The sequence below is a fragment of the Lygodium microphyllum genome, chromosome 19, assembly GCF_053477565.2.
Source record: "Lygodium microphyllum isolate KBCC chromosome 19, Lygodium_microphyllum_v1.1.10, whole genome shotgun sequence".
NCBI classification, from domain to species: domain Eukaryota; kingdom Viridiplantae; phylum Streptophyta; class Polypodiopsida; order Schizaeales; family Lygodiaceae; genus Lygodium; species Lygodium microphyllum.
In genome coordinates this window covers 64,967,284-64,985,351 of record NC_141153.1, presented here as the reverse complement: position 1 = coordinate 64,985,351, position 18,068 = coordinate 64,967,284, and the positions used below count along the sequence as shown (strand labels likewise).

Sequence of the window (18,068 nt, the reverse complement as noted above, 5' to 3'; positions counted from 1 at the left end):
AAAAAGGGCCATATTAGACCACAGTGTCATGAGTTGCGCAATGAGAAGCGCAAGGATAAGGGGAAAGATAAAGTGCAGGAGAAGTCCTCTGATCGTAGCATAGTACCTGCAAAGTCCAGCGTCAAGATTGAGGAAATTAATGTCACGCAGACTGAGGAGTCCGATGGTGGTGATGAGTTTATACTTGCAGCTAGTTCTTCTGATGCTTCACACTTGACTGAGACACCTAGTATGTATGCACAGTGCTGGTTATTGGATTCAGGTGCGTCCTTCCATGTGACGCCTTACCGTGAGTGGTTTCACTCTTACCGTACTGTATCTGGATCAGTCAGACTTGGAGATGACAGGTCTCTTGATATTGTGGGCTGTGGAGATATTCAGTTGCAGTTTTCCACTGGCAGTTCATTTTTGCTTAGGGATGTACGTCATGTACCTGCGCTTACGCGCAGTCTTATGTCTGCAGGACAGTTGGATGATGCAGGGTTTCATGTCTGTTTTGGGGATTCTGCCTGGAAGATTACCAAAGGCAGACTTGTGCTTGCTAGAGGCGCCAAGGCTGGCAGCCTCTATCCTCTTGTTGTATCTGGGTCTTCTGTAGACCATGTTTTGGCAGTGGGCTCTATCCCACATGTATCACTTTGGCATGCCCGTTTGGGGCATATGTCTTTAAAGGGAATGAAAATGTTATCTGGTTTGCAGTATCTTCCGCCTTTGCAGTATCTGGTAAGCAGAATAGGTCTACGCATAAGAAATCGGGTAGGCCACGCATGAGTGAGCCCTTGGCATTGGTGCATTCCGATGTTTGTGGGCCTATGCCTTGCATGTCTATGGGTGGCGCGAAGTACTTTGTTACCTTCATTGATGATTTTTCTAGGAAAGTGTGGGCTTATCCCATAAAGCAGAAGTCCGATGTCTTGGCAGTTTTTCAGAGATGGCTTGCTCTTGTTGAGAACCAGACTGGGTATAGGCTGAAATGCCTTAGGACAGATAATGGGGGAGAATATGTCTCGCATGCTTTTGAGCAGTTTTGTTATGATAGGGGTATTAAGCGTCAGTTGACCGCCCCTTACACCCCACCCCAGAATGGTTTGGCTGAGCGCATGAACAGGACTATTCAGGAGCGTGTGCGCTCTATGCTTAGCCATGCAGGCCTACCACAGAGTTTTTGGGCTGAGGTAGTTAGTACGGCAGTGCATGTCATAAACCGATCGCCTTCCAGTGGATTGGATTTCCAGGTTGCAGAGGAAGTTTGGGCTGGTAAGCCACCCTCTTATGCGCATCTCCGTGTCTTTGGATGTGAGGCATTCTGCCATGTGCCCAAGGACAAGAGGAGTAAATTGGATCCAAAGAGCATTAAATGCATATTCCTTGGCTATGGTGAGTCAGGAGAGATGGGCTATCGCCTATGGGATCCACAGGCGCGGAAAATAGTACGCAGCCATGATGTCGTCTTCCATGAAGACAAGATGCACAGGCAGCCTGAGAAGGTGGTTGAGATCCGCAGAGTGATCTTTCAGGAGGAGCCTAGAGCTCCAGCACAGCCAGTACTACAGCCTGCAGCAGTTCCTCCACAGGGCCAGGGTGTTGGACAGGCAGTTAGCCAGGCAGCAAAGCCTGCGGTGAGACGGTCTACTAGAGACAGACGTCCACCTGATAGATTTCAGCCCTCTATGCATTATGTTTTGGTTACAGATGCAAGAGAGCCTTTCACTTATGATGAGGCTATGCGCAGGGGTGACAGGCACTCCTGGGAGAGGGCTATGCAGTCTGAGATAGACTCCCTGCATAAGAATGAGAATTGGGATTTGGTTGCCTTGCCTAAGGGCAAGAAGGCTTTGCCATGCAAGTGGGTGTACAAGCTGAAAAGTACCCCTGGACACCCCAAGCCGGCATACAAGGCTAGATTGGTAGCAAAGGGTTTTAAGCAGGAACATGGTGTGGACTTTGATGAGGTCTTCTCTCCTGTGGTTAAGATGACCACCCTGCGCTTAGTCTTGGCTTTGGTTGCACAGCTTGACTTAGATCTATATCAGATGGATGTCAAGACGGCTTTTCTACATGGGGACTTGCATGATGAGATCTATATGGATCAGCCTAAGGGCTTTGCAGAACCTGGCAGGGAGCACCTAGTGTGCAAGTTGAAGAAGAGCTTGTATGGCTTGAAGCAGGCACCTAGGGAATGGTATCATAAGTTTGATGCCTTTATGCAGTCACAGGGCTACAGCAGGAGTGCTATGGATCCGTGTCTTTACACGAAGAAAGCCCATGATGGCAGTTTGCTTATCTTGGTACTCTATGTTGATGATATGCTGATAGTAGGGAAAGCTCATGATGAGCTAGATGCTCTTAAATCTCAGCTGAAGAAGAGCTTTGAGATGAAGGATTTGGGACAGGCCTCACATATACTTGGGATGCGCATTAAGCACGATAGGCATCAGGGACTTTTGTATCTCTCACAGCGGGAGTACATTCATAAAGTCCTTGAGCGCTTCCGCATGCAGGACGTAAAGCCTATTGGCTGTCCATTACCTTCTTATGTGAAGATATCACAGGCCGATTGTCCGCAGACAGATGAGCAGAGGGCCGAGATGGCCAAGATCCCTTATGCTTCAGCCGTGGGCAGTTTGATGTATGCCATGATAGCCACTCGTCCAGATATTGCGCATGCAGTTGGTGTTGTGGCACGCTATATGGCTACACCTGGCAGCAGACATTGGGATGCCGTGAAGGGTATCATGAGGTACCTGAAGGGCACAGCAGATATGTGTATTTGCTATGGCAGCCAGGATACAGGGGTCGTGGGGTACACTGACTCCGATTATGCAGGACATGCAGATAGTAGGAAGTCCACTTCTGGCTATGTATTCACCTATGCTGGAGGGGCTGTCTCTTGGATGTCCAGGGTTCAGAAGTGTACGGCTTTGTCTACCACTGAGGCCGAGTATGTTGCAGCCACTGAGGCTTGCAAGGAGGCCATATGGTTAGGCCGTCTAGTTGCTGACCTTGGGATTGATGCTACACCTACACTGCATTCAGATTCTATGAGTGCCATTCAGTTGGCTAAGAATCCGGTCTTCCATGCGAAGACGAAACACATTGAGGTGAGGTATCACTTCATACGTGGTGTCGTGGAGGACAAGTCTGTTGACCTTGTCAAGATCTCCACTGACGAGAATCCTGCAGATCTACTCACGAAGAGCCTCACTACTGAGCGCTTTGCCTTCCTCAGGAGGTTGATGGGCGTTGGATGAGATGTCACCTTTCCTCATCCCTTGTACCTATGTACATTTGTACTGTCTTTTCTTTTTTCTTTTCTCTCTCACTAGGGCAGATTCGCCTTTAAGTGGGAGGTTGTTGGGGGTAAAGGCGCCTCCGCCGTGCCGCCCCGTGTATTACTACACTGACAGTACCCGCCACTGCACACTGCAGGTGGCGGGTGCCCGTCACGTCACTTTATTCTTTATTCTTTTAGTGACAGTTTGAATAAAGGAAGGCCCGGTCACACATTGTGACTGTTGGAGTTCCCATTTCTTGTCTCTCTCTTTCTTGCTCTTGCTCTCCCGCCATAGCTCGCGTGCAAGCTTCGATCCTTCTCACCTTTCAGACTTGCCCTCTTCACTAGGCATGGTGGATATTGCTTCACTAATGACTAATGATAATGGCCAATGTGTTATTTGGCACAACCTGTATGTGGATGAGTCCTAGAGAGGAGTGCAACTAGACAGATTCTACCTTAGTAACGAGGCAAAGTGGGTGTCAAAAGTTATCGAGTATCATGTCCTAGATGATTGCATGGGTTTAGACTATCTTGTGGTAATGATTACCTTCAGGCTGATTTATTTTTGCAGAGTGGACAAAGGGCCCTCATTTTTCAAATTCAATACTAGTTTTCTTGCTGACAAACTATTTTTCCAGAGACTTGCTAAAAAGGCTTCTGATTGTGTCCCTTCAACTCTAATCCTCTTGATCGCTAGGAGGAATGTATGCAAGCAATTACTCACTTCTACAAGCAACTTGGAAAGCCTTAGGCTTAGCTCTAGTGAAGGCATCTTCACTCAACCAAGCAATGCCAAACTTGTGTTCTTGTTGCTCTTCTATGCACCCCAAGGGATTGCATACTACTTCCTCTCCTACAAAACCTTGAAAGTTTTATTAGGTATAGGGAACGTTTAGGTGTAAGCCCTACTAATGCAAAAGGCTCCCACCTCCATCTATTTGAATGCCTTGAAGAGGAAATAGAAGAAAGAAATAGTCACCACGATAGAGGATAAAGAAGGGAGAAGACACTTCTACAATGATGGCATATTCGAGGTATTTAAGAAACACCTCTCTTCTATTGTAAGTCTTGCTTTACACACGTCTAATGAGTGGAGAAGGAGATTAGATCTTTTCTTAGAGCTGATGGGAAGATTCTGTAGAGAAATAACAAATTATGTATGCTCCAAGAAGAGATGTTCTGAATCCCATATGCACAGTGAGGATGATGGAGAAGTTGGAATGCTATAAAGACATGTACTTGGCTCACTTTTAAATGTAATACTATTGTCCTTTCAATCAAGTGTTAGTGTCATTTTCCTTACACACAAGAATGTGTTTATGAGTCCAAGTCTCAATCTTGGAACCTAATTCACTTGTGTGACAATTGGTCTTGTCTAGCCTATGTCTTCATGAGTTTGTACCTTGAGTTCCAACCTCCATAGCTGCATCCATGCTCTAGATCCGTGTTTTCTCACATGGTATCAGAGCGCAGCTGAGCATGGCTTAGCATGTGTTATCTCAGCTCTCTACTAGTTGGCAGTCATAGCCAATAGGACCTGCAGCCATTTGAGCTCCTAGATCTCATAATAGAGGCCATATCTCCACAAAGTTTCTTCTAGACATATCTTTCTACACTCCTTGCGCTCCTTCCTGGCACATTATAGTCCAACATTGGTCTCTCCAGGCTCTAGCATTGCGTTTGCATCAGCCCGCTATCATATTGCGTCCTGTCAGTGATCGTACCATTACTTATTTCCTTGCGCGCTGCAAACAGTCCTATGAGTATAGGGCTTGTAAATCCTACTCTATAAGGCACCTTCTCACCAAATATAATGCACAATGGATCATGCATCGAGCTGCTATGACAAATTTATCAAGTTCATGTGGAAACCCTAATGCAGGACTTCATAGCCTTGAGCTTCAAACTCATAAACAACTTGAAATTCTCACTCATGACAAGCTACTACCACTCTGATCTAAGTCTACACTTAGGTCCCAGCAAAACCATCACATCAAATCAGCAAAGCAAGAGGCAGATCAAGCACTGACATCCATCACTAAGCTCAAGAATAGTATCCATTGATACTCAACTAGTGTCATTTGACACTGATCTTCTTGTGTCTCTTGACACATTGACCTACAACTTTTTGATTGTTGTTTGAAGCTGATAAGCATGACAGAGCTTGAGCAAATAGCAAAGTTCAACGGTGAGGGATTTCATGCCTGGAAGGACAAAACCATGTACCATCTCGTGAGGAAAGACCTATGGGATCTCTTTGAGAAAGATGATGTCGATGACAATGCTAAAGAGAAAGATGCTGAAAAAAACTAGTCTAAAACAATGGCATGGAAGAAGATGAACAAAAAAGCTCTAGGTATTATTGCCTGGGGTCTATCAGATGATGTATTACACCACATCTCTGGCATCAGGGATGCAAAGAAGGCATGGGAAGAACTTGACAAGATCTTTGGTACACAAGCAAAGAACTCGAAGCTAAAATTACTTATGCAGTTTTATAAGTTGGATGTAAAAGACAGTTCATCTTTGAATATACACATCAATAAGTTCAAGAGCCTTAAAAATCAGCTAGCAACTCTTAAAAAGAACATTGATGAAGATGAGGCAATAGCAGTGCTATTTGCCAGTGTTTATCATGAACCATATGAGAACCTTGTTTCAACACTAAGTAATGTTCCCAATCTCTCACTCAAAGGCGTTGAGCACTCACTGCTTGATGGAGAAAGTAAATTTAAAAGAAAATATGAAAAAGAAACCAGTTCAAGGGAAAATCTCTTATACATCAAAGGACCTTCTGGACCTAAAGGAAGAGGTCGAGGATTCAACATCGACAACAAAAGTTGGATGATATGCCATTACGGTGGTAAGACTAGTCATATTGCTAGTGAATGCTTCCATAAGAAAAGAGCACAGCAGATACAGATTGACCACTACCAAATTCAATTCATGAATGAAGAAGAAGAAGAAGAAGAAGATGTTTCCATTACCATCAACAACTCTGACAGATTGTTGTAAGGAATTTTGTTCCCATAGTGGATCTCTATGTTTCCCTTAATGGATTTATTTTGTAAAAACCCTTGCCAAAGATGTAAAGTTTCAAGCTTTAACTTGACTACGCTGCCTATTACCTAGTCTCCTAGGCCAGGTTATGTGTGTGGGGGGGGGGGGGGAGGGGGGGGAGGGGGGGAAGCCAGCAAGTGTAGAGACTCATCATTTGAGGGGGGTGTTGAGAAATAACAAATGATGTATGCCCTAGGAAGAGATGTCCTAAATCCCATATGCACAGTGAGAATAGTGAAGAAGCTGGAATGCTATAAAGCCATGTACTTGGTTCACTTTTAAATGTAATGATATTGTCCTTTCAATCAAGTGTCAGTGTCATTGTCTACACACAAGAATGTGTTTATGAGTCCAAGTCTTAATCTTGGAACCTATTTCACTTGTGTGACAATTGGTCTTGTCTAGTCTATGTCTTCATGAGTTTGTACTTTGAGCTCCAACCTCCATAGCTGTAGCCATGCTCTCGATCTATGTTTTCTCACAGCTTTGATGGATAGCCATGTAATACACTCCCTGTCTCGTGCCCATTCACCACAAAAGAATTGCACTTCATGCTAATGTCCATGAAGAAGAGTCATGTCCCTAGCCCTAATGGCTTCCCTATTATGTTATTCTTAGGTATATTGGATTCTTGCACCCCCAATATATATGTAGCATGCTTAACCATTTCAGATCGGCTAAGTATATGTCTAGAGAGGCTAATAGAGGGATAATCAAGCTAATTACAAAGGCCTCTGAGCAAAGGAAACTAGGGCATTGGAGATCATTAACTATGCTCAATGTGCCGTATAAGATCATGCCCAAGGCTTTAGCTCTTCAACTCAAGCACGTTCTCAGTACGAAGGTCCATGCATGCTAGTATGTCTTTGTACTCGGCACACACATACAAGATGTTGTTTTGAATTCATTCTTTGGAGTTGATCATGCCTTATTGCTCAAGGAAGATTATGTTTTGCTGAACATGGGTTTGGAGAAGGCAAACAACAGGGTATGCTGGGAATTTGTCCTTGTTATCCTCCTCAATGCCAAATTTGGTGAGCAATTCTGTGGCATGATTAAAGCCCTATTTACTAGTTCCTTAGTTGCCATTTCTATCAGTGGTTATGCCTCTAGTAGTTTTGGTCCCCAATGCAACATCCGTCAAGGATGTCCCATTGCCCCCTTGCTTTTTGCAATGGTCACATGTCCCCTCATTTGACGCATTGATCAAGCCATTAGGAATGCCACCATCAAGGCTGGTTGGTACCTCTATTCTGCATACGTTTGTAGATGATAACTCTAATATTGTGAATGCAGATCTGGATTAGTTCCAACCCTGCTACAAATCTATGAGGAGTTGTCATTTCTCTCTAGTTCTAAATTCAGTACAAATAATCGAAATTACTCTTTCTTTCATGGGAAGACAACCCTCAATGGCTCAATCAGTTTGATCTCAGGGAGGTTCCAAAAGGTGAGTTTATGTGCTACCTTGGACTTCCCATTGGTGTTGGGGTCTCTGTTAAGAGTTACTTCAATTGGTTTTATAGTAAGTTTCAATCTAGTACCATATTAGATAATTTGGGAATCTCTCAAGTTCCACTTTCAAATAAGGAGTAAAGATTTGACCCAAGTGGCTAAACCTTAACCCCATATTTAAGAGTGGGACTTGGAGGGATTGCTTCTATAATATCTAGGAAACTTTTCACCTTCAAGGGGATAAGATTTGATCATGTGTCCAAATATTAATCACATTAGGAATTCTTCAAACTTTATGAAAATTCCCAAATTCCTGAATATGTGGTTAGATTCCAAGATCACAAGCAGTCTTCCTTTCACTATTGGAGTTGCTGGTTGGATTGTCTTCCTAAAATCAGTTATATCTCCTATGGTTGTTTTTGCACCGTCACTCCATCCAAGTGGGGTAAATATTGAGCCTCTCTTCAAGAGTACTCTCTAGTCCTTTGGTGACATCAGAGGATGGGCATTCATTCCATGGGATCAAGTATCCTCTCCCTTAAAAGAAGGGGGACTTGGTTTGGAGCCTCTCCATGAGAAAGCAGTAAGAATGTCAACCTCCCTACTCAAACGCGTCTATGAGGGCCGGTCTTGAGGCATTCTAATTTCATGTTGTATTACTCAATCCAAGGTCTACAAAAAAGTGTAGCCTAACACATATTGGTATGATGTTTTTTCAAGAGAAACCAAGGTAATCATTCAACAATCCAAAGCGGCTTAGCACTTAGTGCAAGCATGGATGCTAATGGGTCCACTCTTTCACTAACAAGGTGCTTCAAGGGGAAAGGCTTACACCTCCCTCCTAAATACGTGGCTAGTCCCTTACGCTTATGAGGGTGACTACATCCATGCGAGACAAAATCCTAAGATTTGCATTAGTATCCATAAGAAGGGTCTGGACTCTATGTAGGTGGTAAGTTGTATAGGGGGATTATGAAAATTTATCATTTAAACCTCTCAACTGGATTGTGGAAGCCCTTCCCCTTAGTGTGGAAGTAGAGTGGTTATAAGACACATTGATCAAGGTCAAGGACACGTGGCCTACATCTGCATTGGTAGATGGAGCTAGAATCTTGAAATGTCTCACCAATGCTACTAAAAAGACTACTTTTATCCTTAATGATGCTTCAGAGAAGATTTGGGGAGCAATTAGGGGGATCACTCTCCTTAGCCTTTGATCACCCAACAATGTCGACTTTTGTCATGTCAATTCTATGTATGCTTCACCCTCTTGGTTAGCCTCTAGCATTTTTGTTGATTGACATCCTATGTTTAAGCAGCTAGCTAGAGAAAAAGAGGAGCTCAAGCATGTGCATGGACTCTTCAAGCTACTTATGTAGCTAGATGTTTAACCCTTCAAGGGAAATGTAAATATTTACTACTTTTGCAACTAAAATAATTTGCGCATTTACCAAAAAAAAAAGCCAGCACAGCTACTGGGAGACGGTCTTATAATGCATTGTGGATTGAGCTCCCGAATTTACCTAATCCCTTCCACTCCCTGTTAGGTTTAATAGCAGCCCAGTTAGGTAAAGTATTAGGGCAGAGACCCTCCTCTGATATTAATCCGAGGTGGCATCCCCAGGTTTTAGTGGAAGTGGATATCAGTAAGAAGCTTAAGGACAAGATAACAATCAGGAATATCAAGGGTCAACCCATTCGTATGTAACTAGTCATATATAAAAACCTCCCTAATTCTTGCTTCAAATGCATAAAACAATGACACTTTATTAGGGATTGCCCTGAATGGGGCAAAGAAAATAAGAAAGAGGAGGTGAAGGAGCCCCCCCCCCCCAACACATGAAGATGAGGAAGGATTCCAAAGAGTCCAGAACAGAAAACATGTTAATAAGAATAAGAATCAAAAGTCTCAAAAAGGGAAAAAGATTAATAATACCAAGTTTAAATATTTGAATAGATTCACAGTCTTGCTTGAAAATTGTGATGATATAGTCCATGACACTAATGGGCCAAGGAAAACCAGCAAGGTAAAATCTGACCACGAGGATGACTTTGTCGACGGAACGCAATTTTTTCAAGAAACACAGATGTAGGTAGATGAATTTGAGAAAGAAATGAATGACTTAGATGCAACTAAAATGGAGGAAACATTGGCTGAGGGTGTTTCAGATAATGAGAAATCAGTGGGGGAGGAGGAGTCCCTCCCCACCTGCCCTCAACCTGTAGACCCTGGTCATCACCATTTTGCCCTCCCCCTCCCCCAAATCCAATCCAAACTCTGGAAGTGCTAGAATCAATAAAAGAAGATTATCTACCATGAATGCAAGAAATTCCAGCCCCCTGCCAACAGATAAGGGTCCTAAGGCTAAAAGCTCCAACTCTAAAAATAACAATAATTAATGATAAAAAATCTCAAGATAATTAACTTCAACTGTAAAGGGATTACAGACCCCAATCGGGCCCGAATCATCAAGACTTGACTCTTTCAAGACAATATCAAACCAGATGTAGTTTGTCTACAGGAAGTGAAGATGGACGGTCGCCATCTTGCTAACAATCTAGAGATTCTTTCACGCCAATATCAATGGATATTTACAAACCATTTAGGTGGAGGTGGTGGCATAGCCATAGGGATTTCAGGAAAATTATCCCTTCTCATTAAAGCCATACTCAAGGACACTGCCCATGCTTGGGTATCAGTAGTCTTCCAAGGACAAGAAGACTGGGCGGTCATGTCAATCTACACCCCCCCTCCTCTCCCAGTGATAGGATCACCACCTGGAAATCCCTAAAATCCATCCCCTTCCCCTTGAAATTTGCAGGGGATTTCAACATGGTGGAGCATATTCAAGATCGCTTTGAAAGTAAAGGCAATATCATAGGGGGTGCTGAGTTGCTAGAATGGAATGGACTAGTGGGGTTTCACGATCTAGTAGATATTGGCCAAATAGGGGGCTTTACTTGGTCTAACAACCAAATCCCACCAAATATGAGGAAAGCTCATCTAGATAGGTGTTATGTATCTACAGCTGCCATCACATCCTTTGCTGACTATGCCCAAACCACTTCACACACCATAGTAATGTCGAATCATAAGCCAGTGATCTCTTCCTTCTCACTAGCGTCATCTGCCTCATGTAGAGCGGGATGGTTCCATGCGGACCCAGACATATTTAAATACTATCATGTTCGTAAGGGAATCAAAACCATATGGTCCAATCATTTCCCAACGCTAGGCAACCCTTGGGCAGCTGCCATCAAAGAAAGCCAAAAACTTTTTAATAGGGCAAAACAAACACAAACAAGGGTAAGGCAAGAGCGGCATGGAAAATTGTATTAGGAACTCTCTTTTATAGAAGATAGAATAACTAAAGGGGAACCCCACTTTCAGGATCTACTTCTCTCTAGAATGCTGGCCCTTAGACAAGAAGAGGCCTTAGAAACTAAAAGTTTACACCTTTTTTTTTAGATTGGTGGTCAGACCACACGGATAGAGTGGCTAAAGTAAATTTCAGTATCCTGAAGGCCAAGTAGGCCAAAGAGAGGCTTCCCCTACTTGAAAAACCTAATGGCACCCTTGTCTCTGACGAAGTAGAAAACCTAACAATCACCTTTAACCATTTTTTTAACCTTTTTGGGAAAACAAACCAACCTACATTAGAGCAGACAGCCGCGAAAGCCATGATTTCTTGATACAGAAAAAGAGTTATCCCACCCGAATTAACTCCAATTTTGGATATAGAATTTCAGCGGTTGAGATAGCAGACTAGATTGATTCTTTAGCTAAGGGAAAATCCTTGGGCCTTGATGGGCTTCCCAATGAATTCTTTCAAGAATTCAAAAACCTCTTAGTCATGCCCCTTATGGAGGTATGGGCTGAAGTAGTCCATTATGGGGCTCTCCCTATCACAATTAACCAAGTGGTGGTTAAACTAATTCATAAGAAGGGAGCTAAAGAGCAACTGAGCAACTAGCGGCCCATAACTTGTCTCAACTCTACGTACAAGGTCTTCGCCAAGGCCTTCGCAAGGAGACTGGTACACCACCTTCAAACTTAGATACGAAAGGAGCAAAAAGGATTTATTAAGGGCCGCTACATACTGGATGCTATCGTCAGTTTGTGGGAAGGAATGGAATATGCAAAGAAAAAACATCAAGACTTCATGTTTCTCAAGATAGATTTCAATAAGGCCTATGATAGGCTGGAGTGGGATTATACACTACAATCCTTAGTAGACATGGGCTTAGGTAGGAAGTATGTCAATTTTGTCTCTATTCTTCTTGGGAATGCTACCACAGCTATCTCAATCAATGGCGTACTAACAGAGTCATTCCATTTGCACAGGTCCATCCGACAAGGATGCCCTCTAGCACCTCTCCTCTTTGCCATAGCTGCAAACGAATTAGGCTGGCTCTTAGAGCACTTTATACTTCAGGGTAAAATCAGGGGCATCAAACTATCCAATATTGAAAAAATGATACTTAACCTATTTGCAGATGACACTAATGTCACACTCAATAACGATGTAGAGTCCATCCTCACCTTTTGGAACTACCTGGACATATTTTGTCTAGCCTCATGCTCCAAAATCAACCATACCAAAACAGGAGTTAGAACTCTTATCCAGGCCTCTCCTCAATGGATCCTGGACGCTGGGTGACAAATAATCCCGGAAGGAAAGGTTTTTCGGTTATTAGGTATCCCTATGGGCTTTGGAGTGACAATAAAACAAATATGGCAATGGGTAATGAACAAAATCCATTCTAAGCTAGAAAGATGGAAAGGCTGCCCACAAGGAATTGCTTCACGCAGCGTACATCCTAATTCCTACTTGTGTCTACATCCTAGCATGCTAGCGCCCCCCAAAGGACGGGTCCCTCAAACAACTCGAATCCTTATTTAGCAACTTTCTTTGGAGGGGAGACTCTTATAAATATAAATGTCCCAAAGTTGCTTAGAACACATGTGCGCCCTCTCAAAAGACAAAGGAGGATTGGGGCTTACAAACCTCCTCTCTCTATTCAAAAAGTTAGCTGCGAAATGGGTCATCAAATGCATGCTTAACCAGGAGAAGGACTGCGCAATCCTTCTGCTCATGCAGGTCCAAGGTTTCAATGTCAATCAACACTCTCGTTTTAAAGACCTATCAATCCACACCATAGTATTCTTCCCAAACAAGTATAAATCCCGCACTGCATCCCCACTGGTCAAACATATCTAGGAAGCATGGCAGCAATATAAAAGGCTGATAGCCATCCCTGAGGCCCAGAAGTTAAGGATATGGAGTGGAAGAGACTCCCTCTGGCTAAGCCTCACTCTTCCCCCAATTGAACCTCATCAGTATGGGATAGCCTCCAAACTTAGCAGGAAAGGAATCAAAATCTGATTGGACATTTGGGACAAGGACAATAGGACCTGGAGGGATCCGGAAGAGCTCAAAAGGCAGTACATGCTAAACAATGAAGACTTAAGGTTCATTCTAGATTAGAAAAGAATCTGGCAAGATTTCAACCCAATGCCTATTCAGTGTAATGTGCAGGTTAAGATGAAGGATTTCGAGTGGAACACCAATTCCTCTCTACTCCCTCTACCCAACTTACCCAGGGACAACAGCAAACTAATCACTGCTCTCAATTAGAGATGGCTTCTTAACTGGAATAGTTGTCAATGGGAATATCATTTTCAACAAATATGGACCCCCTATCTCCCCTTGAAGATCTCTCATCTGCTATGGCTCGTACTCCATAAGGCGGTCTGGACCCAAGCTAGAGCAGAATGTATCCGAATAGGCAATGGCCTTTGTCCACAGTGCAAGAGGGATAAAGAAACCATCATGCATATTTTTATTTTATGCCCAGGTAACAGGTGTTATGTCAACTAGTTACAAGAGTTCATCTCCACCGGTCATCCATATAAACTGACATGGAAAGAAATCCTCATGGGTGAAGCAAACGGCCTCTCCCCCTCCTTGTGGACCTTGATATGCAGAATATTTCTATGGTCCATATGGCTCGTTTGCAATGAAAAAGTATTTAATGGTAAAAATGTTGACTGGCTCCCTCAACTTAAAGTAGATCTTTGTTGGCAAGTTCAAAGAAATGCCCGAAAATTAGTGACCCATGACGTACAGACCTCCATCAAACGCTTGGGTACCAAATGTTCAAAAGAGAAAAGAGAAGCTAAAATCAAGAAGGAGATTGCTGAACTATTCCAAAGAATTACAAATACTGCAACGACTAGGGACTACACCATCAAGATTCCTGTCGATGTCTTCTCTACCTCGCCTGATTAAGATTCACCATCAACAATTTCTCAGGCCACTGGGAACCCCTCTACAATGGATAACACGACGGATCAAATGACTAGTAACCCTCATGCCACCATACCCAATAGCTCCCATGATAGCCCTCTCTGCCACCTCTGAACCAACCTGTGCAGCTCCCAGTTGCTCAGCCCCAAGGCCCTTCCATACTAGATACTGATAATAAATCTCAGGCTATGCCTTAGCCAAATGAACAAACAAACTCACGTTGTTTCATCCAATTAGAATAGCTCCACCAAGTCCTATTGTATAAGTTTTTGGTAAAAGGGTAGCCTTGTAAGGCCTCTGAGTGACATATAGGGAAAGGATCCCCAATTGTACATACTGACCTTACTTTTTTAATGTTTCATGTCTTCATTTTTAAAAAAATGAGATGCAAGGAAGTTTAATAATGAGATTATATTAAAAAGGACAAAGAAGTGAGCACAAGAAAAGAATTGACTGTAGGATGTATTCACAAAAACGTGCTCCAAATACTCATGTATTCACAAAACGTGCTCCAAATACTCGAGCATAAATAACATCATGATCACATGCACTGACGCTGCTACAGTAAGCGATCACCATGCCTTCAGCGGCCAGCCTTCAGGCTTCATCCTCGTTATAATTAATCAATAGTAAAAATAAATAGCGGGTTGCAGCATTCTGTATTTCAAGAAGTGAGTCTTGCTGTGTAGAGCCACAAACGACTGTTTTTCCTGGTTTTGGCAATTTTGTCCGTCAAAACAACTTTAAAAAATTTTCACCTGTTTATTAAGATTATGGTTGTCATTTTTCACTAATATTGTGTATAGCATACTTAGATTTGTAGATACTTATAGACTTAATCCAAATAAATGAAATATTATTTTATAAACTTAGCTGTGACATGAAATGTTGGGCACCCCGTCAAAGTTAGGCCTTGACAGCGATCAGAATCGGAGTTCGCTGATTTGATAAGAGCCTCGAAAGGCAATAATTTAGAAAGTGATATTGAGGATGATATCTATAGTAACGCATCTTGTTTATATCCACAAAAGCCTACAAGCTGCATGCAGTTACTGGCTTTGCTTTGCATTATGCACAGCTGTAAACGATTGTTGCACACGGCAACAGGCTTGGATTGTTTCATCCGGCTAGCCATGCCATGCCTTGGCAAACGCTGCAGAAATATACCTACATACATGTGTTTCATATACAACCATCATCTACTGCTCTCATTGCAGTACTGACCTGCTTCTCTCTAATCATAAGATAAAGAAAGCTTTGCAAAGGAACTCCCAATAAATACAGATGTAAAGCACGCTGAAGCCATGACAAATAGCTGGTAGACTTGCTAATTACTAGCGGCCTGTGATCTAATTAATTACCGGAAAGCACTGCCTGGAGACTCTTTTGAGTTTCTGCTGCAGATGAATGTGCATCCGCTCCATTGATCATGTCGAATTGTAGAGTGCTTTCTTTCAAAGCATTAGCCAAGCCGGAAATCATATCCCTCTTGCGATCATGCTTTTGATTTAGAGGTGGCAATTGCCAGTCTGTGCAAAGTCCAGTTGTGCGGACCTCTCTAGGAGCTACAAAATTGTTATACAAGGCATAGGCAACTCCTCGACCTAGCTTATCTCTTGTATCATCTGTGACAAATACCCGAGGGTTTTGCTGCAGGCCCTTTGTTTGAGCCCTGTAGTACGCCATGTCCATTTCTTTGGTGAAAGCTGAAGAAATGCGAGGCGCTCTCATGCCTATATTGAATCCGAGCATACCACACTGGTCATTCTTAGCCAATGATGACGACGATGATGATATTGACCTGCTTGCCGTTTCCTCAGGGTTCGTCGTCCTCCTGTAAGATGAAAACCATTTCGCTTGCATGTACCGTAGCTTCCGCCACGGAGGGAGATGCAGCCCTTGTTCTCTCAAGGAACGCTTGGCTGCATTGCTCATGATTTTCAAGATCTGCTTCAATCTCTCTCCTTTTCCTACAAAAAGCCGAGGCAAGACGCTGAGAAGCTGGAAATATTGATCCGAGGCGCGCGCGATTTCGAACTGGGCTCTGAAATCGATATCCACGATGAAGCGTTCCTGTTTACCATGCTGGCCTTCAACAATGACGTCGATGTAATCGTAATCGCCTGCAATGAAGCACAGTTAAAATGTGTGCCTACGCAGTGTAGCAGGTCTCATGATTAATTGAAAGTAGACCTTGACCTCATCTCACTTTAACAGTGATACAGGTTATTTCCCACAGAAAAGAAGGCGTTCACCAATAGCAGTACCTGCAGGCAATCCATCTGCATGACTCCACCTAGACTTGCACATCGCAGCGTTATACCCCGCTTGCTGCACATGCTTCATTACCGGACGGCGGAAGCGGCTAATCATGGCATCAGGAGCCTCCTCGTCCTCCGTCCTGATCTCAGGAGTGAGCTGCTCTGCCACTTCCTCCATAGCTTTGGCGACATCCAAAAGCAGAAGCAATTCAGTGTTGCTTGCGCAGGCAGTGATTCCCTACACATAGAAAATCATACACCGGGTGACTAAAAGATTCTGAAAGGCACGGGACATCGTTGCCGTAAGTCTGATTAATGGAGGCTGCAGCTGCAAGGCATGAAATATAATTGTTCGGCACAGTGCTAATATTCCCGTGCTGTGAGCAATACCTCCAAGATTTCTGAGAGATGCTCGTCCACCAATGGCGCCTCGTCTGCCTCATTTGTAACGGAAACACTGTCGCCGGTCTCGTCTCCGCAAGCACCATCGAGGCAATTGCAGCGAGCTCGGCCGCATTTTCCGACGCGCACCTCCTCTTCCAGGAACTCGTTAACCATGGCGGCCAGGCAATGAGAGCTCGGATCATGGTTGCTACCGCTGCTGCTGTAGTTCAATGTGGATGTTCCGTAGAGGCGAGCTCGCACGGTCTCCGAGACGGGTTGGAGATCAGCAACCTGCTTAGGATTGATAGGCTGCACGGTCGAAGCTTGAGGCGCGGCGGCTGCAGGCAAAGCATTGCGCAAGGCGGTGCTAGAAGTGTTGTAGACGCCTGCAGGGACGAGGCGAGGGACGGGAGGCTGCGAGGAGCGATGGTGGAGGTGGAGGTGGTGCCCGGCCGGGGGGCATGGGAGGGGCTCGCCGGGCCGGGCGGGGGCCTTGGTGGAGGTGGAGGTGGAGGAGGAGGAGCCGATGCCGGAGCGGAAGGCGTAGAGGCCCGACATATTGCAGTAATCCAAGAAAAACGGAAGGAAAGGAGAAAAACAACTATGAACGAAGAGAGAGAGAGAGAGAGAGAGAGGAGAGGGAGGAAAAATCAGCTTTGATCTCTGCAAGCTCCAGCTATGGCGTTTCGGATTTTCGGATCAGGGATACGTTTCTCGATGGAGGGAGTTCAGAAGGCTGCCTGTGAGGAGGGAGGGGAAGCCATAGTTGCCTTCGATGGGAAGGGAGGTGCCTGGGGGGGTTATAAACCCCCGGGGGGAGGAGAGAAGAAAGAATGGCGATATGTTACGACGGAATGACGACAAAACTCGACCCCCTCTTCTCTCTCTCTCCTTCTCTCTCGCGTAGATAAAGCCCTCATCTCAAATTCAGATCACCCTTTACCGAGGCCTATCAAAGTAATCGGGAGTTTTAGATCCCCCTTTTATCCAGCCCTGCCAAATTAACCGGGTGTTCCAGCGGCTTTGCGTTGGCGTGTGCTGCCAACTGCTCTCCACAATACCGCCGATGTTTTGCACGCTGCCCGCAAGCTTTCTTCCCCTCCTCCCCACGTTTTGCATTTTGGCCTCCGTCCCCTCCGGCCCCACCCATTACCCTTCGCAATATTACCTCCTTTCTCTTCTGCTACGTGTCCTGCGCCTCCAAATCCGCAGCCCGAAAAACCAGTGTGTGCCTTCCTTTTACCTTCAAAGCTCTCAAACCTTATAAAAATATAATTTTGGTTAAAATAATGCAAACATGTTGACATCCTCCACTTTAGT

The 18,068-nt window shown here is 44.2% G+C and overlaps 1 protein-coding gene across 1 annotated transcript; it reads right to left on the bottom strand.

Moving 5' to 3' along the window:
- Positions 1-14,962: 14,962 nt before the first annotated feature.
- On the bottom strand, positions 14,963-17,650 carry LOC148019966 (uncharacterized). The gene is made up of 3 exons (XM_087700187.1): positions 16,755-17,650; positions 16,371-16,602; positions 14,963-16,226 (listed from the first exon to the last, which is right to left on the bottom strand). Exons 1-3 carry the CDS (start codon positions 17,304-17,306, stop codon positions 15,457-15,459), a joined length of 1,554 nt encoding a protein of 517 aa, XP_087556313.1. The 5' UTR covers positions 17,307-17,650; the 3' UTR covers positions 14,963-15,456.
- Positions 17,651-18,068: the final 418 nt, after the last annotated feature.

What these genes read in the sequence shown, in the direction of transcription:
- LOC148019966 (XM_087700187.1), bottom strand. Translation starts at nt 17,306, where the DNA reads ATGTCGGGCCTCTACGCCTTCCGCTCCGGCATCGGCTCCTCCTCCTCC. An exon ending in ATCTCTCAGAAATCTTGGAG is followed by an intron (nt 16,603 to 16,754) that starts GTATTGCTCACA and finishes TTCTATGTGTAG; the next exon opens with GGAATCACTGCCTGCGCAAG. An exon ending in TGCAGATGGATTGCCTGCAG is followed by an intron (nt 16,227 to 16,370) that starts GTACTGCTATTG and finishes GCTTCATTGCAG; the next exon opens with GCGATTACGATTACATCGAC.